Below are 23,145 nucleotides of genomic sequence, written 5' to 3' on the forward strand. Positions count from 1 at the left end.
GAATACAGCCCTTAGGGGGGTTTCTGTCCTTTCCCCCCCCCTCTTTGCACACAAAGGAGGAGTCATCCTACATTGCTGGTGGCTTATGTGCTTATCAGGGCAGAATTGGGCAGATAAGACAGGTTCTGCCAAAGCTTGATGTAAATCCTTTCAAATGCTTACATTTAAAATGTTCTGAGGAGGTGCTGAAAACATTCTTGCAGAAATCTCACCGGGGATGCTCAATTTCATGCCCAAACCAGGTCAGTTTCTCTATTTTGTTTAAGTTTTGGAGACTTAAGGTGAGGTATACAGAAAACTAAAGAATACCAGGGTGCAACCGGAGAACTGGAGGGGCTGGGGGAACTGGGGTTGTTCAGTCTGGAGAGGAGGAGGCTGAGGAGGGACCTTCTTGCCTCCTGGAAGGGGGTTGTAGCGAGGTGGGCTCAGCCTCTTCTCCAAAGGACTGGGTGACAGAATAAAAGGAAACGACCCCGAGTTATGCCAGGGGAGGTTTAGGTTGGATATTAGGGAATATTTCTTGGTCTAGGGAAGTGGTGGAGTCCCCATCCCCGGAGGGCTTTAAAAGCTGAGGGATGTGGTTTAGCGGTGGCCTTGGCATTGCTGGGTTAGCTGTTGGCCTCGATGGTTTTTTAGGAGCCTTTTCCAACCAGAACCATTCCACGAACTGTGGATGCTCACAGGTTTCAGGTCACCACGCTACAACCCACAGGACGGCTGAAACACCCTCGGTCCCCCCTTTGCAGCCCACGAAGGTGGAGATGAGGGGGGAGGAGGGAGGCAGGTGAGGAAACCCCCGGTTCGGAGTCACAGAAGGCCGGGTCCCGGGCCGGGTCGGTGCCCGCCGGAGGGCGCTGCGAGGCCGGGCGGGCGCTGCCGGGGGCCGGCGGGCGGCGGCGCCTCCGCCCCTCGGAGGATCGGGCGGGGAGGACCGCGCCGCGCCCCGCTCCGTTCGGTTCGGTTCGGTTCGGTTCGGTTCTGTTCCGCTGAGCTCCGGCGGGGCGGTTCGGGGCGAGAGGCGTCGGGCTGCCGCGGGACGGCGGGCATCGCCCTTCGGTAAGGCAGAGGTAAGGGCTTCCCTCCCGGCATCCGCACGGCCGGACCCCTTTGTTGTGAGGAGGGGGCTCCCGCATGGGCAGCCCGGTGGGATGGGACGGGACCCGCCGTTCCCCGCACCCGGATGGGGCTGCGGGGTGCGGGGTCTCGGCGCTGGGTGCTGCGGGAGAGGGGAGCGGCGGTGCCGGGGTCCGAACTCGGGGATCCCCGGGCACTCCCGGGCGTCCCTTTCCCGGAGCTGAACTGCGGCTTCGGGACGATTTAGGGGGGAGTTGAGGCTTTCGGGCTTTCGTTGGCATCTGGTGGGTGGTTTTGGGGGGTTAGGGGACTGAAATTGAGGCGTGAATGCTGGTGTGGGGACACGAGGAGATGGTCCGGATCTTACTCTTTAAAATAAGAATATGTGTGCATGTGCTTTTGTGGAAAGGGACCGTAGCATCTGTGGGGTTTTTGTGTGTGATTGCGTTTTTGGGTTGTTTTTTTGTTGTTGTTGTTTTGTTTTGGTTTTTTTTTTTTTTTTTTTTTGGGGGGGGGGGGGTGGATGTTGGGTTTTTTGTTTGTTTGTTTTTTGTTGCTTTTTTTTTTTTTTTTTAAATCTAAAATAATTCCCGTGTGTGCGCGGCTTCGCTTCACTGACAAAAGTACAGGGAGAGAGAAGGCAGGACCGTGGGAAGGGAGGGTGTCGGTGACTTGGAGCAGGACGATGAGTTCTGCCGCCGGGCAACTTTCGGAGCAAGAGACTTTGGAGAAAGGGCTTGGAAGGGCAGGGTCGTTGTCCCAAAGAGCTTCTTCCCGGCGGGGATAGTTTGGTGAAACCTCCCAGCTAGGGCAGTCTGCCTGCGCCTGGAGAGGCTGCGGGGAGTAGGACATCTGGTGCCGCCGTGTTTTGGGAAGGGCATCTCTTTGTTCCTTGAAATGGGCAGGACAATGGCCATCCCGGCAGGGATACGGCCACCGAGTGTCTTGGTGCAGCACTCGTTTGTCTTGCCCGCAGTACCTGTGCAAAGTAGGGATGGGTATAGGTAGTGCCCTGCATGCTATTTGCTTTTTTTCCGAGTCGTTTGGAAACCTTTGGAATTTCCAAGCACTGCGATTGAGTCGGTTGCTACATAACAGAACCACTATCCCAAAGGAGAAACCTAACAGGGATGAAAAAACTAACAAAAAAAAAAAAAAAAAAAAAAAGCCAAGTACTCTTAAAACGTACTTTGGAGAAAGGAATTAAAATTTCTCCAGGTTAGAAATCGCCACCGAAAAAAAAAAAAAAAAAAAAAAAAAAAGTAAAAGTCAGGTAAAAGGGCTGACACTGCAATTTTTTGTGTTGAATCATGAGTTTCCCATATCCGTCTGTCCTATTGTTATTTGTGAATTAAGGCTGGCAACAAGCTGCCCATCCTTCCCTGCATGAATCAGCACTTTGTCAAGCCCAGGGTCAAAAAACAAGGCTTTCCCCCAAAACGGGCAGTGGTAGGGAACAGAAATAGCCTGACCCATCTGTTAAAGTACAATTCAGTGCTTGGCTGGTTTGAAATATCTTCGAGGTAATGGTGTTCTTCTTATACTTTTGTTGCCAGTTGTGCCAGACCTTACTTTAAAAACGCCTCTAATTCAGTGCTGAGTGGCTTGATTTTGTGTCAATTTTGTGTCGAGGTTGGAGCATTCCTGTTACTCCCAGAGCAGCATGGAGTGCTCACCACTCACCTCCATCTACCACGGTGTAGTAATTCCTGGCATGATGGTTTTTTCCAGAAGCATCCTCTTTCCTAAGGACAGGGGGGAACTTGTCCATCAAATATGCCACCTAACACCCCACACAGGTTGGACATCTCCAAAGCTTCTGGCTCCCTAAGGGTACCACGAACAGACTGAGTGCTCCACAAAGCAAAAGGGGAAAGGACTCATGGAAGCATCACAGAAACTTGACTTTTTTTCTTTTCTTTTTCTTTTCTTTTTTTTTTTTTTTTTTTTTTTTTTTATGAGACCATGTTAAATCACATCTGTGGGGAGGAACTCCATGAGGAACCAATGCCAGGGCACAATAATTTAATTTATCTGTGTGTGTTAGCCCTTTCAAACGTTGTGCAAGACTTGATGTAGCTCCCTTTGGAAGGGCAAATGTACATTGCAAGCCTACTAGTGGCACTGGGGGGAGGGAAAATAAAAGCCTGGCAAATGAGAGGAGGAAGTGGGAGAGAGAAATTGGAAACATAAGCAAAGCCATTAATTTTTCCCACTGTGCACTCTTAAGAAACTGCTGGCAAGACACTGGAGAGACTCTGCCTCATGGAAGTGTCATGGACTTTCTTCACATGATCCTCTGAGATCATCCGGTTTCTCTGAGCTCTGTGGGAACAGAAATTCCTCATGCTGGAGTCTGATCTCATCTTTGTTCTGTGGCTGTAGTAGCAGTGGCTTGGGAATCAGAGAGGAAGGTGAAGAAAGCCCAAGTGGGAGAGTTTGGAGAACATCCCGGTGCTCGTGTGGGCCAAGCTGGATGCTCAGTCCCCTCCTTTTGCTTCCCAATGTGTTCTGGGACAAATGTTACCCATCCCCAGCTTCCTCACGTGTCAGACCATCCCATAAATCTTCACTTATATTTCATTCATCCTTTTTATTGTGCAAAAGAACAAACCTACATGGAAAATGGTGATTTGAGTGACTGCAGGCGTCAAGCTTGGGGAATTTCCTGAGTTTGCTGCGAGACAAAAAAATAAAGGTTTTTCCCCCCCTCTTAGTAGCCTGTGAACTTAAGTCCTTTAGAATTCTCTGAGCCATTTAAATAGCTTCTCCGGTTTGTTGGGGGGACCTACGGGTGAAAAAAAATTGGGAAGGCTGCAGCCCTGATGGCCAGCCCTTGAGTTTGTAACTTGATCCACAGCTTTTTCTCTTCAACGGGGAAAGGAAGTAACAGCTCCAATTACACCCTTCTGTAACCTCTGCGCTCATATCCTCCAAAAAGAAGGAAACCAGAGCTGAATTTCTGATGTAGAAGCTAACATCAAGGCAGGCCTTGTCATAAAGAAACAGCAAATAGTAAACATGGCTGTTCTCCTGCTTTGCAGTTCCTAGAATGAAGAGAAAAAAACAAGGATTTGGATTTTTTGCACTGATGGGGTAGTGGGAAGGCTGCAGCTCTGTGCTATAGCAGCTACTGGAACTGCAACAAGGGTCTTTTTTTCTTCATCTTTTTCTTCAAGGGTCTTTTTTCTTTCATCCTGGTGGTTTTGAGCATTAGCTTCCAGATGTGTGCTCTTTACAGCTGTGTCCCAGTTTGCTTGTATTGTGAAAGCTTTGCTTGCTTAGTTTATAGGATTCCAGATTTTGGTGTCTGAACAAAAGGTGGAGAGCAGGGAAAAAATTTTCCATGTCCTTTTCACATACATAAAAATACATAAAAGAAGCACAGTAGGTGTTTTTCCCTTTGAACCAGAGAAGCACCTCTGCTCACCAAGCAAATAAAGGAAGTTTTCCTGTGACCCTGCCTGGGGTTCCCATCTTCCAGCCCTCACTAGGCACATCAGTTCTTTTCAACAGTTCCTCATAATTTTTGCCCTTAGTGCCCTGTCAAGCTGTTTTTTCTCTAACTTGGTGTCTTCCCTGACCTCTGGTACCTGTCCCCATCCTCCAGAAGCCATTGGGATAATGTGTTTATTGCACTCACACCCTGTATCTGTGGGACCCTCCTGGACCAGCCTGGCCTGCCACAGGCTCTCCTTTGAGTAGAGCTGGAGTAGAGCTTTTGTAAGAGTATGCATGGCCATTTTCAGTGATTCCTGACATTTTTAGTCCATTTCCCTGTGTTTGAAAAAATGGGTAAGACCAAAGCAGTTTCTCATACCTTTTGCTTACCTTTTTTTTAACTTGCTGTAGAGTCTTTGCAGTTCCTTGCAAAGATTTTTAGACTGATCTATCATCAACCCTCAGGGCTAGAACCATCCAATTTGTCTTTTTCAATGCAAAGAGGTAGTGGTTTAGGTTTTGGAGAAAACCATTCACAAACTTGATTTTTTTTGTTTCTCCCACCTACTGGGAATTTGCATTTGGGAAGTAAACTTGTGTCCATTTCTTGATACATTCGAAGTCTGCTACCAAAGTCACTGTGGAAAAGAGGGAAATTTCAAAATTTCAGAGGCAAAAAAAACTTACCAAGTGTCCCTTTCAGATGCAAATGGTTGGGGAATCCTTTTGTGCAGACAAAATAGAAGGAGTAATTTACCCCAGAGGCAAAAGCTGCATCTTTTCTTCCCAGTGGAAAAGTCCTGTACCCAGCCACACCAATGTTTCCACCTTTGAGATGATAGCAATTGGAGAGGTGGCCTCCAGCCTGAGCAGCCAGATTAAACATTTTACCAAAGGAGATGAAAGCCCAAGCTCAGGAATCCAAATATCCCCAGGAGTGAGGGTGGGAAGCAGTTACTGTCACAAACATCTTCTCCTTTGCAGAGGTGGGAGTAGAAAAAGTGGGGATAATGATGAGGAATAGGTGCTGAGTACCAGAAATTGGTGGTGGTTGTACTATCACAAGTGTTTGCTGTTTGATTTATTTATTTGCTAAATAAAGGCAGCAAGGGCAGACTCAATTTTCCCTACTGTCAGCAGAAAGCAGTTTTAAAAAGTTTGTGACCACATTCTGGTGAGCATTGGTACAAGTTTCCTAGGCCCACAAATATGCTCTTTATGCAAGCTCTCTTCCTTTTTAGTCTCTGCTTCTTTTTCTGTAGTTTTTCATAATTTCATAGTTTGTATGCTCTAAAGTGCTACTGGGGGTTACTTTGAATTAGGAATAAGAATAATTAAACTGCAGGATTTACTACAAGGGAAGGAAAACCAGGTACAGAGCAGTTACATCCTGAAATGTATCCTTCTACTCTTTTGTGTGTGTGTTCTGTAGGGATCTGTTCTCCCTCATGATTAAAAGACCATGCTGATATTTGAATATCTTTGTAAAGATTTACTCTTAAGGTAACCAGGTTTTTATGCACAATGGAACATATGTAATATCCTGATACTGCACTTTAATATTTTCCACTGACCTTTGCAAACCTGCACCTCAGAAATGAGGAAACCACTGGGTGATGGTGTGTTGAATTCTGTACCTTGAGAAAGCTCAAGCAGAGGAAGTTGCCCTTGCTCTTTGTATTTTAATGTCTTTGTGTTAAAACAATTTGCAGGAAAGGTAAGGGTGGCCTTTGAGCTCAGAGAAGGATCCTTAATGCAACAAGGACTTTTTGGATGGCACTGCAATGAGAAGTTCTGCTTCTGGAGAGCTGTGGAAAAGGGAGTGGGGTTGGTTTTCATCCTCTTCAGTGTTCCACTGCCCAAATAAATGAGCAGCTTAACAGAGAGGCACTGGTGATGCTTGCTGAGAGATGAAGAGATGCCATTTCTTTTGGCACCCTGGGGACCAGTTAACCACCCCCAAGCAGCTTTCCTAGAGCTTCATGTTTGAGGGTGGAGAAAAAAAATAGCTTTTTCTGGTGCTTATCCACTGGGAAGGAAAAAAAAGCTTTTTCTAGTGCTTATCCACTGGGAAGGAAGGAATACCTGGGAGGTCTTATTTGCTGTAGGAGTAGCAGCTGCTTTACCTTCTCATCAAGAGAGGCTGGGAGAGAGGGCAGAAGGGAGATGGTGGGGGGATGAAAGGCAGATTATTCTGGGGAATAGCTGAACCAGGTGGTTACTGAGTGTGTGGAGAACTTTTCTTGTTTTTACCTGGGAGACTAAGTCTGTGACTGATGGAGAGCTGAGTCCAGGGAAAGCTCAGGAAGTGCTGATTCCAGGTGAAGCTTTTGGGGGAGGGAAGGGATAGTGGAGGGGGTGAAAACTAAACAATGAATCCCTGACTCTCTGAAGGTATATTCCTAGTTGTGGTGAGGAAATATTTCTGCCACCAGGTACCAGGAATCCTCTGTCCAGCCTTGGTTAACTCTGCTCAGCAACCATGGGCTCAAATGGGAGTGGGAGCAGAAAGGGGCTGTCAGGATGCTCTTGGGGACAGGGAAGCCACCAAGAGGAAAATAAGCAGTCTGGCTGTGCCTTATTCAGAATGAGGGCTGTAGGAAGATCCCCTCTAATTATTTTCCTGTGGAGGGGAAAACACATGGAAAGTTAACAACAAAACCAGAGCCCAGTAGAATTTGAATGACAAGAAGGGGAGGTGGTGATTTGCTGACCAGGAATTAATTCAGCCTGGAAATCAGGCACTCTGGAGGAAAGATTTCTCATGACACATGAGAAGGCTGAAAAAAACTCAAGCCTCTGGAGTAGAGCAGTGTGTAGTAGTCCTGATTCTGGGATACAGAGGTTTTTGGCACCAGGCTCAGAACTTGCAGACCTGATAGAGGAGCTGCTGCCACTGTTCAGATCACAGCCTGTCAGGCTGCTGGAGTTAAAAGGGCTCTGGAGATTACCTCCTGGAGATTACCTCCTGGAGATGACTCCAGTGATCAAAGAGAGCAAGGCTGTGGTAAGAGGCAAAGTTCACTCCAGGAGAAGCCCTGTGAAATCTTCTGGCAAGCAGGGGTAGAGCTGGAGCTCCTTGTACCCCGTAAGAGATTTCTGACTCCTGTCTCATGGGAATGGAACTTTTTGCTTCCTGAAACTACCAGGTGGAAAAAAAAAAACAACATGGGGTTTTGTAGTTGTGAGTATACCTGGAAACAGCCATGAGGCCAGCTGTTTTCCTACTGAAGGGAGGTGCTTTCTATTGATGTTTTAGGAGGTGTCCCTCTCTTAAATCTGTTAAGTGTTACGTTTCGTTTGGAAATGCCTTTTTTTATCATGCTAGATGTTAATAAAACCAGTCTGCTGCCTTCTTGCTTCACAGACATCTGGACAAGAGGGATTACTGTGTGTTCAATCACCCTCATTGTCTGAGATATCTCTTGATAAGAGACACACAGGAAGAGCTGGAGATATCTTGATTTAAAAATGCGTGACTTTTATCCTGTGATTTGAGGTGCCCTGCTGAAAACGACTGCTGAGAATGAAAATGACAAAACTGTGGGTTTAGTTCAACACCTGAGACAACCAAACATGTCTAAACAGCATATGTAATTTATCTAAGCCTCCCTTGCCCTTAAATAGAGTCTTTTTTTTTTTAGCCTGGGTGAGGGCAGACATTGCTTCCTCTTCCTGCAACACCTGCATCCAGATTTGTTTTATTTTATTTTCTTCCTTCCCCCTCTGTGCTTTTCATTAAAAATAACAGTTCTCCTGAAGAGAAGCTGATGCACAGAATAGACAGGGATGGCAGATTGGAAGGTGAAATGTTGCCCTGCTCTGTTACCTTGGCAGCTAGTCCTGGGAGAAATGGGACTAATCAAGTCTGACTTCCTGTGGGTTTTTCTCCTGAGGAGGGAGATGGGCTGAGTTACAAAGAAGCCATCATTTCCATTTGAAGTTTTTCTCCTGCTGTGGCCCTGGGGTTCTTCATCAGGTGTTTGTTCTCCTTGCAGTGTTTGATGAAGCCCTTATGCTTCCATCTCCTCTCCTGCCTGCTCCTACAGATGGGTGAAAAATCAGCTATTATGTTGTCCTTAACTCCTCTGCCTTTTGAATGAAATTCAATGTGAGGGAGTGGACACATAAATAAAAAAAAAACAAAAAACCTTGCTAGCTCTACATGTCTTGATCTACGTCAAATCTCAGCCTAAAACCATTCCAAATATTGTTTACAAAGAGCCCATCAGGTGAGGTTTCCAAGATGAAAAAATTGCAATGGGCAGGAATAAGATCTCTGAGGTTGTGCTTAGGTGACTTCTTTTCCTTCTGCTTGAAATGGAAAAGGAAAGTCATTGGTAAGGAAATATCAGCCATGCAAATTTTAGCCTTACCCAGACTTTTACTGCTTGGAAGGGAACTTGGAAACTTGGAGCTTTGTGGGCAGGACAGTGTCTGCCAGCAGCTTGGGGACATCTGGGTGGCACCAGAGCTGCTTCTCAGGCACAGATTTCTTGACTCTCCTGGTTAGCTTTGTGTTTGGCTATTCCCAGTTTTAAATCTGGCTCAGTGACTGCTCTGACAGCTTTCTGTAGCTGCTTTTCCTCCTGCTGTTGGCAGCTGAGTGAAGCTGTGGTCTTACCTGTTCTGTTATTTCACATTCTGCATATCTCCCAGCTCATCACTGACTGCTTAGCAGGCAACTCACACAAGTGTTTGAGGAGAAGATTAGGGTGTACTCTGCTATTTAACCCTTAATATTAAGTCATCTCTTAATACCCACCTTACTGACATGATATTACTTGGTATTTACCCCAGTTGCCCCACCAGGAGTAGATTTCTGTTGCCTGTACCAGGGATGTGCTGACTGAGCAGGGCAAGGCTGGCTCTGTGCCCGGATGCTTGTGGCAAGGGGAAATAAAAACCCCATTATGATAAAAGTAAAAATAAAATATCTCAATCAAACTCGATTGCTTGATCCTTCCAAAAGGAGGGAAACCTTGGTTGGAAGAAGTGTTTTCACTTTGTTTTGTAGGGGAATTTTGTGAGGGATCTTTTGAATGCGAGCTCTGGTGTGGCAGCCAAACCGCTGGCGTGTGACACACAACAAACAAAGAAGATCCCCCAAAATAAATAAGTGCTACCTTGGGTTTTGTTCCCCCTGTTCTGCAACAGCTATGCAAACATAACCTTTGGATTGGGCTGGATCCCAAAAAAAAAAAAAAAAAAAAGGGCAGAAAACTTCAAACGGCAGCTTTAAAGATGGAGATAATCAGCTTAAAAGCTCCCTGCTTAGTGGAGTTGGACTATCCAGTAGTAAAGGCTAATTTTTGTGGGCATTATTATTATTATTTTATTTTATTTTAAAGAATGAAGACATTTTCTTTGTGTTCACGTTCTGTACAGACAACTTTTTAAAATTCATGTTACAACTTTTTAAAATTCATGTTGTCCCAAGAGCTTTGTCAGTTTGAAATCCAGTTGTTGGAGGCAGGCAGGACCCTTGACAACTTCTGGTTTTTGCAGCCACATTTTGGAAAAGATTCAAGAGAATCTTAGCAAGGTATGTGCTAAAAAGAGGTCCCCTTTATCCCTGAATATCTCATCCCTTTCTGTAGATGTGGACCTGGAATGATCATAAAACTTTGTGGTTAGACAATGACTAAAGAAAGCCTAAATGTAAGAAACCACCCTGAATATTGTTTCTGCTGAAGTCAGTGGGAATTTAACCAGAATTTTGGACTGCAAACAGCCTTGCTTGTGAAGACCTATTTCCAGATGCATTGAAAATGGCCAAGGTTGTTCTCCCCATTAAACAGAAATAATTACTAAATAAATAACTAAATAACATTCAGGCTCCAGAACAACCGTTTACAGAAAAGGCTACTCCATACCTGGAATTTTGAGGCCTGTCAGTGTAATTAAAAAATGTGAAGGAACTTTTGCAGAGTAAAAATGGATATTTTTACACATTTCATTGATTTATTTTTATTTTTTTAAGGCTGTATTTTAGCAGGAGCTAAAGAAGGGTATCCTAGCAATGTTCCAATGTTTTTCCAAAACCTAGCATGACTGTATGACCAACCCAGGTGAGTTAAAGTCTGGAAGTTACCTTGGGAAATAGATTAACCTCTGACTGCAATTCCTGGTGGCTGTTATGGTGGTGTGGTTGCAAAATAATTATCAGAAAAACCTGTATGCTGGGAGCATGAGGACAAGCAATAGAGTAGAGACCCCAGGGTCTCTTAGGCTTGTGATGGACAGAGGTGTAAAAGGGGCATCTCGTTTTTGGGGGACTGATGATAACTAATTACTGCTTAATGTTGCTGGTAACCAAACAAAAAATAATGTAAAATAAAATAATGTAAAAAAAAAAAAAAAGATCCAAACAAAACACAAAACCCAACAGTACCCCCACAGGAGCTGCCAGAGAACTCGAGCAACAGCAACCAAACCTCTGTGTTCAGGAAGGGCTTGAGGCCTGCTAATGAAGAAAACTTCAACCACTGTTGATACCATTTGGAGACAATGTCCTAAGGAACATTTTTGACACTTCCCAATGAACTCCAGTTATTAAACTGGTTTTTTTCCCTAAACTCCAGCTCAGCCTCTTGTTGCTCAGGTGCTCCAAGCTGCCACCGTTTCACCTGGTTGCAGCAGCTTGTTCAGCAGTGCTTCGAGTGGCCTTTTTCCTTCCTGAAGGAAAGTTGCCCAACCTTTAGGTGAATGCCTGGCATCCAGGTGGTAGGAGCCAGCAGAGCATTGGTCCCTCCTCTGGAATTCTGCTGGACAAATCTCTCATCTAAATTGCAGGCAGTGGGGCGCAACTCTCTCCTAATCTGATGTTGCCAAAGAGCCCTTCCCATTGAGCTGCTGCTGAATGCAAACATTCCTCCAGTCCTAATACAAATATGCCCCTGTAATGCCACATTTTCTTCCTTTTGCAGCTTACCAGAGCTGTTTGTTGGGAACTGCTCAAGGAATCTGGTATGCATGTGTAATGCTCAGTGCCCACGGAAAATAAAGAGGAGTTGCACAAGGCTTTCAAATCACAGCTCTGGCTTGGTAGGTGAGATGGGGCTTTTGAATTAGCTGACATTTCCCATAGATGAGCTTTTTTGTTTTTTTTAATAAGCTTTTTCACTTTGGGAAACCCTGATTTGTTCAGGAGGACTGGGAGAGAAGGGAATTCAGGAGATACTCAGACATTGGCCAAACCAAAAGGAACCGTGGAGAGTCAAGAGGAAGCATTTTAGTTTTCCAGGAGTGCTTTTATTGCAATATCTGTTCACATCCCAGCCTGCAATCTGGCTGCCAGGATTCTCAAGTCCATTTCCTTGCTGGAAGAAATCCTGGGCTGCACTGTCATGCTGGTTTCAGCATCACCTTGATGGTGGCAGAGCAACATCTGTGAGCATCCCCAGCTGGGCTGGAAGGTGCTGGTGGCAATGGACAGGGAATATTGGGTGCACTGGAGCATCCAGAGAATGAAAAAACTTAGGGGAGGCAAAGTAAATATTTTCTCTGGATGATACCAATGTTTTCTGTACATTCTGCTAGCAGGAAATGTAGCTGTGAGTGGGAAGGGCAGTAGAATAGTTCAGGGTGAACCAGCACAAGGTGTTTCCACTGGACTTGAGCCTTCTGGGGATCAGTCAGAAGGCAGGGATCTGTAGGGTTTAATTAGGCAGCAGAACAGGACAAATTTAAATCCCCCCTCTTGCTAAATTGCTTGTCAGGAGTAGTGCAAGAGGGCTGGAGTCCCTTTTGGGTTTGTTTTGTTCAAGAAATGACCCTGTGTCCCTCACTGCTTTTTGCAGCAGTGGCCTCTCATTGTCCCTGTGCTGTGTGGGCTGATTGCTCCCTGAGAGAGGAAAAAAAAAGGGAATGAGTGGGTGAATGTAATTACAGCTCAGGATCAGACCTGGAACATGAAATCAGTCTGAACTCTCATGCTGAATTACTGATGCTGCAGGTTGTCCCTGGTAGCTTTTATAGAAGAAAAAGATGCTTCTTCCTACAGTGAGTTGGTGGTAGTGAAACCAAAGTGGGTTTTGAGTGGGGTTTTTTTTTTAATAACCAGAGCTTGAAGCATATGTGGGTACTTCTGTTGTCACAGCTTTGAGGGTGGGGATTGGCCTTTAGCTACAATGCCACAAAAAAAAACCCAAGCCATCTCCCACCTCTTCAGCCAGTGATAATTCCAGTGCAGCAAATCATAGAATTTTCAGGGTTTGAAGGGACCTTTAATATCATCCAGTTCCAAGCCCCCTGCCATGGATAGAACCTCCCACCAGCTCAGGTTGCTCAGAGCCCTGTCCAGGCCTTAAAAACTTCCAGGGCTGGGGCTTCCACCCCCTCTCTGGGCAACCTGTGCCAGGGTCTCACCACCCTCATGGTGAGGAACTTCTTCCTAACTTTCAGCCTAAATCTCCCCTCCTCTAGTTTGAATCCATTCCCCTTGCTCCTATCACTTCCTGACATCCTGGGAAGTCCATTCCCAAGGGTGCTCCAGCCCTCTGAGCATCCTCCTGGCCCTTCTCTGGCCATGCTCCAGCACCTCCATGTCTTTCTTGTGGTAGGGAGATGCAGATGTGTGCACATCTGGAGGCAGCTGCTGAGAGTTGCTGCTGTTTTACAGGATGAGGGTGATGTTGGAAAACCTTGGATAATTCCATAACATGCTGTGTGCTGATAACAAAGTGGTTATCAGAGGTTTCCCCTTAGAGAATGTGTGCACTCAGTGGTACAAAACTTTTGGGGTTTTGCCTGTTCTCTCTATCACCTTCTACTTACAGTTTAGCTCTTCTCTCAGAGGGGCTGACATTAGGGTGCAGAATTAGGGTGCTTTTGAATTTGCCATCCATCCAAGGACCAGGGAAGGTTTCAGGTCCTAGCTGGATGGCAATCCCAGGCACTGCAAGGTGCAGCACTCTGGGTTTTAAAAGGAACTTGGGAGCATGTGGATAAAAGCATCTCACAGATGTAGCGTGCCCAGCCCTTCTCCTCCTGCTGAGCATCTTGTCCAACATAAAACAGCTCAAGCTGTGAAGCATCACTGAAGAGTCCTTTTTATTCTTCTGAGAGTGGAAACTTGTTGAAAGTGCTCTCACTCCATTGAATTAAGGCCTGGCTGTGGGACCAAAGTGAGAAGGAGCAGATTTGGCAGCTGACTGGAGAGTTCTGAACTGCTACAACTGTTTGCTTTAGGGATAAGGAAGGTAAATTTGGGAGAACCCAAGTGGTCAGTGAGTGTGGGAGAGATCAGAAAATGTCTGAGAAAGAATCGAATTTGCAGGCTGCAAGAAGATTTTTTTTTTTTTTTCCTCAGTTAATTTGTTGCTATATGAGACTTCTAATAATTTGCAGCTGTGATTTTTTTACAGTGCTGTCCTTTTTCTTCGTGTCAACAGAAGGAAATCTTACAGTCCCAAAAGCAACGTTTTAGATAAACTGAGGGAGTCCCACTTCCATTTTTAGGTTACTTCTTATTGAATTTCCACTATTTCCAGCAATTTCCAGCAATCTTCATTTGAAAGCAACTGGATGTGCCCTTGGTTTAAAGGACACAGCCCATCTGGTTCATTAGGTTCCCCCCTAATTCCTGGGGCTCTCTCCTCAGCACAGCTGTGGTTTAGGTCCTGGCTGAGCTCTCTGACACTGGAAATACACTTGGGTCCCATCCTTCTGATGGTTCTGGTTCATCCAAATGGTTCTTGAGAAATTTTAATCTGTTTAGAGATCTTTTTAGAGAAGCTGCTTGTTTTTATGTAGTGTTCTCCACTTTGAATATCTGGCAAATATAAAGCCTTGGACGTGGGTCCAGATTGAGTTTCTGAGCTTCTTAGACATTATTGCCACAAACCTTGACTGAAGTTTAATCTTGCAACGTAGCAAAGATTTGATTGCTTTTATTTTTTATTTCTGTGCAGTGTGCTGATTTTTCAGGTTGGTTTGGTTTTGGTTTTTTTGGTCTGAAAGCTCTGTCTGTAGATCTCCTATGACATTCTTCTAGTGGGTTAAATCATAGAATCATAGAATCCTAGGGGTTGGAAGGGACCTGGAAAGATCATCTAGTCCAACCCCCCCTGCCAGAGCAGGGCCCCCTAGAGTACATCCCCTAGGAACGTGTCCAGGTGGGTTTTGAATGTCTCCAGTGAAGGAGACTCCACAACCCCCCTGGGCAGCCTGTTCCAGGGCTCTGTCACCCTTACAGTAAAAAAATTTTTTCTGATATTCAACTTGAACCTCCTATGCTCCAATTTACACCCATTACCCCTTGTCCTATCACTGGTCACCACTGAGAAAAGCCTAACTCCATCTCCCTGACACTCACCCCTTACATATTTGAAAACATTGATGAGGTCACCCCTCAGTCTCCTTTTCTCCAAACTAAAGAGCCCCAGCTCCCTCAGCCTTTCCTCATAAGGGAGATGTTCCACTCCCTTAATCATCTCAGTAGCTCTGCGCTGGACTCTTTCAAGCACTTCCCTGTCCTTCTTGAACTGAGGGGCCCAGAACTGGACACAGTACTCCAGGTGAGGCCTCACCAATGCAGAATAGAGGGGGAGGAGAACCTCTCTTGACCTACTAACCACACCCTTTCTAATGCACCCCAGGATGCCATTGGCCTTCTTGGCCACAAGGGCACATTGCTGGCTCATGGGCATCTTCTTGTCTACCAGGACCCCCAGGTCTCTTTCACCTACACTGCTCTCCAGCAGGTCAGCCCCCAACCCCTAACAGTAGTTTTTACCCCCACCTGTTGCTTCAAATAGGCAACCAAATTACCCCCCAAGCTTGCCAGATATTCCTGTGTTTTTAGCTAAAGCAGAGCAGGGATTAATGCCTGGATCCCATTAAAGTGGAGGATAAGAACCTTGCTATGGCAGGATGCTCCTGAATCATACATCAGTGCATAAAGTCATCTTTAGTGGGTGTTTTGCAAAAGCTGAATTTTTGCAAATGATTTAGAGAATTCAAAGTCAGTCTAGACATAATGTCCATTTTTTTTCATCACCTGTGTTTCAAATATTTTCTTGCTCTCACATTAATGGAAATATTTTAACCAGAGCATGAAAGTCAAATTACCATGGACAAAAACAAGATAAAAATTAACCATTGACCATAAAATAGAACTTTTCAAATATATATTGATCAACTGGCATTTGAGCACAACTTTCTGATCCAGCTTTTTGTAGTAGATGTGGTGTCTTTGTGCATCTCTCCTGCAAAATGTGCCTCTGAGCTGGAGAATCCATGGGTGTCCTTGAGGGGTTTGGCTGCCCTTGGGCTTGAAATTCCCCAGCAGTGATGCAAGGAGTGTGGTAGTTGGGATGTAATTCCCCAATATTAGATGAGGTATGCTACTTAGAACTTAAATTATAAGTTGAAATTGCCCATATTAGGATTTTTATGTTGACTTTTTTTTTTTTTTTTTTTAAACTACAAACTCAATATTTAATAAGTTCCATACTTGAGAATTTTCTTTTCAAAAAGAACAATTTGTTTGGGCTTTACCTGGTGGATGGGAAGTGATTAGGTCATGGAAACGAGCCTGGTAGTTCAAAGAATTTGCCTTAATGGGAGCCAGAAGTTGAAGTGATACCTCTGAAAAAATTCTCTGAATGTTTAAAATTTTCTTGGTGATTCTGAGAGGTGAACTTTTTTTGGAATAAATGTGTTTCCCTCTCCAAAAATATTTGTGCAGTGTTTTTGTTTAAAAGAAGTGCTCTTTTGTTTGTTTAGCAGAGTTGACTCAGCTTTGGTTGGTTAGCATAGTTCAGCAGTGTTTTTGCATTTCCATGTGAATTTCAAGTAATTCCCAGGCTGGGTTCAGGTTTTGGGCATCTTGCTGCATCACTTCCCTTTGCTGCCTGGGGAGCTTTGCTTCTCTCCCTTGAATCTGGAAAAACATCAAACACGACCTAAGTTTTGATCTAATATCCCTCAAATGCCACTCACTGCTCCAAAAATAAAAAAAAAAAATAATAATAATAATAATTAAAAAAAATTCAACATGTAGTAATGCAGTGGACAGAAGCAAGAGATAAAAGGTTGTGCTTTTTAAAAATTAGTTATCTGATGGATAACTGTGATGGCAAGTGAAGGCTGCTTGTGTAAGAGGTGTTTGGAAAATATATTGGGAAATGAGTGTTTGTAGACAAGTTTCTTGTCCACATTTTAGTGGTAGTTATGGTGTCCTGGAGGTGTTTTGAAAAACAAGACAAGATGTTGAGAATTAAACACCCTGCAGTGGCAGAGGGGACAAGGACAACCTGGGAAAGGTCTCATAGCTGAGAGGTTGCTGCCAACTTGGTGTCTCTTGGTTTTTGATGTGTGTTGTTGGCAAAACTTGAATTTTTAGCCTCATCCTGAAAGCAGTGACTGTGTGCCTGGAGTCCACGAGGAGCTCAGTTCATCCTCTGGAATTTTTAGGTTGGAAGGGTAAAAGGCTGGGCCACCCAAATAGGTGCTGAGATTTGGGCTGACCTTGGCTTCTTTGTCTGAATTTTTTAATCAGAGTTGGTTACTTTGGTTCCCTGTTGAAACCTTGTCAGCTGGGTTGCTGCTACCCCCCAAAAATGCTCTCTCAAGCAATAAAATTACAAATAAATCCAAAGAAAACTGGTTAGGAGGTGAAATAATTTGGTAGGTTCCTGTAACCAAGAGCAGCACTGCACTGGAATATAGGCACTCAAGACAACAGGGTTTATGGATCAAGCCACAATTTTGTGGGTTTTGTCTCTGTAGGAGTTTATTTCCATTTAAATATTGATGGGAAATATTAAATATTAAACAATGATGAGAAATGCAAGGTGAGAAAGGAGTTCAGGCTGGGGTATTGCCAAATTTAAACCCTAACAGGATGCACTGGAGATGCTGGTGAAGCTTTTGATAAAACTTTGGGTCTGTGGACATTTGGACTCCGTGGTGAAGTCAGCCAAAATATCTGGATGTGGTGCCCACGGGAATTTTCATTCCCATTTCTTGCAGTTTCACGTGTAATGCACAGTGGACCAGAAGGCAGAGCTGACTGCTAGAAATGAGTTGTTTGGAACTGTGTGGGCTACCTGGGTGGATAGGAATTGTTTGAGAATGTTATTTGGAAATAATACTTAAAAAAATCATAGGCTGATTTGGCTTTAAACTTTTATTCCTTAAGTAGTGCTACTGAATAACACCTGTGAAAAATCGGAATAATTTTGAGCTAATTTTTTTTTTTTTTTTTTTTTTTTTTTTCTTTTTTTGGCAGGAGAAAATGGCCAAAATGGAGGTCAAGACATCACTCTTAGATGACATGATAGGGGTGGGAGATATGGTTCTTTTAGAGCCACTTAATGAAGATTCCTTCATCAACAACCTGAAAAAACGCTTTGATCACAACGAAGTATATGTGAGTATGCACTAACAAATGGCATCCCTGAGCAGCTATGCTGTCATTCTTCAAATATGTGTTTATTTATAAGGATACACATAGCCTGAATGCCTAAACACCATCTATTGTATTAAGGATATTTTGAACCTTTCCTGGAGTGCATTGTTTGCATTTGATCTTTTCGTCCGGGGTATTTTTCCTTTTTTCCTGTTGCACAGAGTGGTGGAAGCTCTGATTTTCATTAAAAAAACCAGCTGCAGAACTGGTGAGGAGTATGAAAAACTTTGATTTTGATACTCAATGTGATAAATAAATTGTATAAACTACGATATATGGCTGTGATAAATAATTCACTTCCAGGATGTTAAAGCAGGTTGAGGGAGAAACCTGAAATATGCTGGGGCTTGCTGAAATGTTGCCTGCTGTCTTTGATTTGCTAAAAAAGTTTTTCTTGTCAGAATGGTTGAATTTTTAGCTAAAACAATGATATATATATTGGATATAAGTGGAAGCAATAAAACTCTTCAGGGGTGTTAATCTCTGAGTGATGATCAGTAGGAGAGATGCTGGGAGCTGACAGCTGAAACACAGCCTGGGAATGAGGAGACAAATTATGGTTCCAGTTAAGCCTCCCATTTCCTGCTTCATCTCTTTTTTTTTTTTTTTTTTTTTTTGCCCATTTTTGTTAAAACATGCACAGGATTTTATCTTTTGTCCTGCTGAGGCTGTGTGAACTTCATGATTTGCAGAGACTCCCCAAGGCTGCTTATGAAAGATAAAGTTTTTTTGGAGTAAAGCTGAAATATTTAGGCCAAAGTATGGCTGTGATCTGCAAGCAATTGTGTCTGCAGCTTATTTCAACCAAACTGCTGTGTTCTGTACTTAATTATGACTTAGCTCCTTCCCTTTATACTTTAAAGTGTGACTATTTTTTTCCTTCTTTCTAAGCATTTGAACCTCCATGGTTTCATTATAGTTTTTCCTCTGCATCTTCCAGTATGGGAGGATCTATTTTTTTTTTTTTTTTCCCATTTCTCCCCCTCAGTTGGGGATATATTTCCCTGTGCTTTTGTACCTCTGCTATTTTTGTACCCCTTGTCTTTCATCCAGAGTAATTTTTCTACTCACCTGCTCCCTTTTAGCTTGGCAATACCCAGTTGCACCTTTCTCCTGTTGTGTCACCTCTTTAAATTTGGACCAACACTTTAAATGAAGCAAAAAAGAAAAGTAAGATGAGGGTTCTCAGTCTCCATTAAAGCCTCACTGGAGAAGAAGCCAAAATGATCTACATTTGTAGAGAGATTTTACTGGTTAAAACCATCTTCCTGACATCTTTGAGAGTTAGATTAAAAAAAAAAAAAAATTAAAAAAAGCCTCTTAAATTTTTCTTGCTAGAAAAATAGTCTGTTCCCTCTTGATAATAACCCTTAGATGTTAATAGAGGCAGGTAGATACATTCAGAGGGCTTTCCAGTCTGGGATTCTATAATTAACCTGTACACATCAGTTTTGGGGTTAGCTCTGTAGTCCTAATCCCTCCAGTAAAAATGGGTGATGCTGAATCATCTCATTCCACTTCCCCTCAAGAAAATCTGAAGGAGAAGAGAAGAAAAAGGAGTTATTTGTCTAGAGATTCAGGAGACTGGGGATTGCCTTCCCTAATCCTTGTGTCATATTTCCAAGTTTTATTTGGAGCACTGAGGACAGAAGCCTCTGTGAGCCTACCCAGTCTCTTCAGGATTGCTTTAAGTCATGTGGGAGTGAATTTGTCAAGCTTTTATTTATTTTTAATGTCAGCTACTATGGGTTGCAAAGTATTTAATTGCATATTCCTCCTTAATTTAGACCAGAGAGCTTTTTCCTTGAAAGAACCACAGAACCACAGAACTGGCTGGGTTGGAAGGGACCTCAGAGATCACCAAGTCCAACCCTTGATCCACTCCCGCTGCAGTTCCCAGCCCATGGCACTGAGTGCCACATCCAGGCTCTTTTGAAATATCTCCAGGGATGGAGAATCCACCCCTTCCCTGGGCAGCCCATTCCAATGGCTGATCACCCTCTCCAGAAAGAAATTCTTTCTCATGTCCAACCTAAACCTCCCCTGGCACAACTTGAGACCTCTTGTGCCCTCTTGTCTTGCTGAGAGTTGCCTGGGAAAAGAGCCCAACCCCCCCTGGCTCCAACCTCCTTTCAGGGAGTTGGAGAGAGTGATGAGGTCTCCCCTGAGCCTCCTCTTCTCCAGCCTCAACACCCCCAGCTCCCTCAGCCCTTCCTCACAGGACTTGTGCTGGAGTCCCTTCACCAGCCTCCTTGCTCTTCTCTGGACCTGCCCCAGGACCTCGATATCCTTCCTGAACTGAGGGGAAATCCATGTGAATGAGAAATGGGCAATCTGTTTGATTTTTATCTGCTGTTCCATGCCAGCTGACAAGCACGTTGAGCCACTCAGTTCTTTGGGACAGTGACAGAAAATCCTCTGTTTCCCCAGTTCGTGGGGCTGGCACTGCCATGCAGTGTCATCAGCTGGCAAGGTGACACCAAGGTGGCACTTCTAGCAGTGTAGGAGCCTTTTTGATTACAGCTGGGAAAGCCCAATACTGAAACACGCTCTGCTGAGAAGGGGGAACTGCTGCCAAAAACAAAGGATTTTTTTTTTGTCGTTAGCATCTCAGGTTTTGGTTTGGTTTTTGTATTTTTGGGTTGGGTTTTTTTTGTTTTGGGATTGGGGTGTTTTTTTGTTTTGTTTAATGTGGGATATTTGGGGGGGGGGTGTCCTTTTTCCTTTTTTCCTTCCTTTTCCCCTTTTTTTCCTTTTTTCCTTTTTTTTCCCCTTTTTTCCTTTTTTTTTTTTTTTTTTCATTTTTTCCTTTTTTTTTCTTTATTCTTCCTCTTTTCCTTTTTTTCCTATTTCCCTTTTCCCCTTTCCCCTGCCCCCTTTCCCCCTTTCCCCCTTTCCTCCTTTCCCTTTTTCCCTTTTTCCCCTTTTCTCCTTTCTACCTTTCTCCTTTTCTCCCTTTCCCCCTTTCCCCCTTTCCCTTTTTCTCCTTTTCCCCCTTTTCCCCCTTTTCCCCCTTTTTTCCCCTTTTCCCCCTTTTTTTCCCCTTTTTCCCACCTTTTTCCTCCTTTTTCCTCCCTTTTTCCCCCCCTTCCAACCCCTTTGTCCCCCCTCTCCCCTTTCCCCCCCCTTTTCTCCCCCCTTTTCCTCCCCTTCCCCCCCTTTTTCCTCCCCCTTCCCCCCCTTTTCCCCCCCTTTTCCTCCCCTTTTCCCCCCTCTTTCCCCCCCTTTTCCTCCCCTTTTTCCCCCCCTTTTCCTCCCTTTTCCCCCCCTTCCCCCCCCCTTTTTCCCCCCCTTTTCCCCCGTTTCTTCCCCCGTTTTTTCCTCCAGTTTTTCTCCCCCTTTCTCCCCCCTCTCCCCCCCTTTTCCGCCCTTTCCCCTTTTTCCCCTTTTCCCCCCCTTTCCCCCCCTTCAGTCCTGCTCCCCTGCAGATTTCATGCCCCCGTGGATGTATTTTAGGGACCTTTTAAAGCCAGAGCAGTGCTCACAGCAGCAGCTGCACATTCATTTTCAAGTGCCAGCTCCTCTCCTTATTCCCACCTGCTCTCCTCTCCCCAAACCCCACTCCTGAAAACACTTTGCATTTCTGTTTTTAGCCTCAGCTGAGCACAAGGAAGCCTCTCTTACACCTGGAAGTGATGTGGATTTTACCATGTAAAATCTGGGGGCTGTGACAGAGCTGCTCTTGGTGCTTGACAAAGGCTCCAGAGCTCCTCAGCTCTGTAAAACACCTCAAAAAACCCTCAGGATCCTTTCTGATCATGATAAATTCAATGGATTTATCCTTTCATGACTTTCTTGTGGAGTTAAGCTTGTTCCTCACCTCAGCACCTTGTTGTAGCATCACTAAAAATTGCATCCAAGTGTAAAAAAAAAAAATTTAAGTCAAACTGAAGCTGTATGGATGAGCTGAAATATTTTACAGCAGTAAAGCAGGACTTAACACCAGTTTCTGAGCACTTTTCTCTAGCCTGATGGCTACAGATATTAGTTTTAAAACAGAGTGGCAGCTAATAACCTTCAGAGGGGTTTGTTGTGAGGCCTGAGACCTGTAACACAGAATCCTGAAAATTCTGGGTCATTTTACAGCCTTTCCAGGGATATCTCTTAGCCAGCCTTGGGAGGTAAATGAGGGAGGCAGATTGAGCCATCAGTGAGCAGTGGCAAATCTCTCCCTGCAGCCAAAAATGACAAGACAAATAGGCTCATTCCTCTGGAAGAAAATACAATTTTGGTCCTTTCTAGTCTCTTTCACAGTAGGAATGTCCTGTGCTGTATGTTGGATGTTGGAGATCCTATTCCAGCTCAGTTTACCCCTTGGAAATTCCAGATCTCATCCATAAGAGCTCCCCTGGCAGGAGCAGATCTGGACTCTGAGAGTTCTCCTGGGCATGGTCACTTTAAGCCCTTAGAAAAAATAAAGAATTAAAATGAGAAGAAAATTTAATTTAAAATTAACTTAATTTAATTAAAACAAATGAATAAACTTAATTTTCTAATTTTAATGTTTCTAATTAAAGTTTGATGCAATCAGGGCTGTAAGAACTCACAGTTAAAGACCAGAATACAACTTTATTACCTGTTGTTCAATTTTATGTGTTTTTCAGGGAAAGTTTAATGGCCTTGGGTGTTAGGTTGCATAGCAGGGCACAAAGCTGGAGGCTGGGCCTATAAAAATAAGCATGAAGGCTGGTGGGGCTGGAATTTGGCCAAAAATTCTGCTAAAAAGCCTCAGATTCTGGAGTAATCTCACGTTGAGTGGCTTGGGGGGAAAGGGCTCGTTGGGTAACACAGGTGGTGATTGGAAATGGAAATCTCGGAGTCTGAAAGTGCCTGGTGTGTGTCTGACCAAGAAAAGTCTCATTAAAAACCTGTAATTATTTATTACAGTGGTTTTGCAACTCTTCAGGCTTTTCACTGGTAAAATTTGCATCGCTTTTTTTTTTTTAGCAGAAGTTCCTTTTCTGTAAATCTGGGTAACAAAAACCTGGTTGAGTTTTGCTTTAACTTCACAGAGCTGGTGGGCAGTGGCTTTTGTTGATTATATATTAAGTGTTGATTATTTGAAGGTTCCAGGGAGCAGTTTCTGTGGTTAAAATCTGTGACCTGGAGCCCGTGTGGGAAACTTCAGGCATCAAGTTCAGTTTGTGTGTCACCCATGAATTTTGACTCCTTTGTTTGAACTCCCTCCCTCAACTTTTTATTTTGATTTTTTT

General features: G+C 44.1%; 1 protein-coding gene across 6 annotated transcripts in view; it reads left to right on the top strand.

Moving 5' to 3' along the window:
• Positions 1-863: 863 nt before the first annotated feature.
• MYO1B (myosin IB) overlaps positions 864-23,145 on the top strand; it is a 120,310-nt gene continuing 98,028 nt past the window's right edge. For 2 of the 6 annotated variants that reach the window (XM_071747823.1, XM_071747825.1), the window contains exons 1-2: positions 919-1,056; positions 17,753-17,893. In XM_071747823.1, coding sequence (XP_071603924.1) covers positions 17,759-17,893 — 135 coding nt within the window. In that variant the 5' untranslated portion in view covers positions 919-1,056; positions 17,753-17,758. Of the gene's footprint in view, positions 1,057-17,752; positions 17,894-23,145 lie in introns of all 6 variants that reach the window. The other 4 variants (XM_071747822.1, XM_071747824.1, XM_071747821.1 and 1 more) reach the window with 3 other exon arrangements.

The sequence above is a fragment of the Heliangelus exortis genome, chromosome 6 (genome assembly GCF_036169615.1).
Source record: "Heliangelus exortis chromosome 6, bHelExo1.hap1, whole genome shotgun sequence".
In the NCBI taxonomy this organism is placed as follows: Eukaryota; Metazoa; Chordata; class Aves; order Apodiformes; family Trochilidae; genus Heliangelus; species Heliangelus exortis.